The sequence below is a fragment of the Ailuropoda melanoleuca genome, unplaced genomic scaffold (assembly GCF_002007445.2).
Source record: "Ailuropoda melanoleuca isolate Jingjing unplaced genomic scaffold, ASM200744v2 unplaced-scaffold44123, whole genome shotgun sequence".
Classification (NCBI taxonomy): domain Eukaryota; kingdom Metazoa; phylum Chordata; class Mammalia; order Carnivora; family Ursidae; genus Ailuropoda; species Ailuropoda melanoleuca.
Genome location: NW_023216197.1, coordinates 1 through 618, shown reverse-complemented (window position 1 = coordinate 618; position 618 = coordinate 1). Strand labels below are relative to the sequence as shown.

The following is a 618-nucleotide window of genomic DNA, read 5'->3' as shown; positions in this document are numbered from 1 at the left end:
GCATTTTTATTTTTTGGTTCACACAGTGTAGAGACCCGGGGTTGTTTAGTCTGCAGCCTCTGCCTGCTGAGCTCTCAGGAAGCTGGCTTTCTTCTGCGCCACGCGGTCTTCGCGCTGGCTTCGGGAAAGCTTGGCACGGTTCCAGCGTTTCACCTTCACCTCCTTCTGGGGCTTCTTCTCTGGCACTGGGTTGGAACGGATGTCAGAATGGGCTTTCTTGTAGATTTCCTCCATCATGTCAGCAGCAACACCATGTTTGATGTACTGTGAGAACTGCTTCTTGAAGAGCTCCTCGTCGTCCTCTGCCAGCTGTTTCATGTAGTCGCTCACATTCTGCCCATAGATGTGGCGCCGGTGAGTGTCTGGGTGGAACTCATTGCTCTCAGAGTCATAGCCAGGGAACCTCTTCATGCTGTGTGGGATGGCAAGTCCTCCATCCACTGCTCCCTTCAGAACACTGAAGACCCGGTTCCCAGTGCTGGTTCTGGTAAGCCCGGCATCCAGGTAACAGGTGAAGGCACCTGGCTGGCCATCAATGCTCTCTACGTTGTATTCATCTCCTGTGATCTCCAGCTGCCCCTCGTACACCTGGTCCAGTCCAAACTTCTTTAACAGCCT

The 618-nt window shown here is 53.4% G+C and overlaps 1 protein-coding gene across 1 annotated transcript; it reads right to left on the bottom strand.

Moving 5' to 3' along the window:
* Nucleotides 1-45: 45 nt before the first annotated feature.
* On the bottom strand, nt 46-612 carry LOC117799165 (60S ribosomal protein L5-B-like; the record flags this gene model as incomplete). The annotated part of the gene is made up of 1 exon (XM_034651624.1): nt 46-612. A coding segment is annotated over one exon (567 nt), but the record flags the coding sequence as incomplete, so codon positions are not given.
* Nucleotides 613-618: the final 6 nt, after the last annotated feature.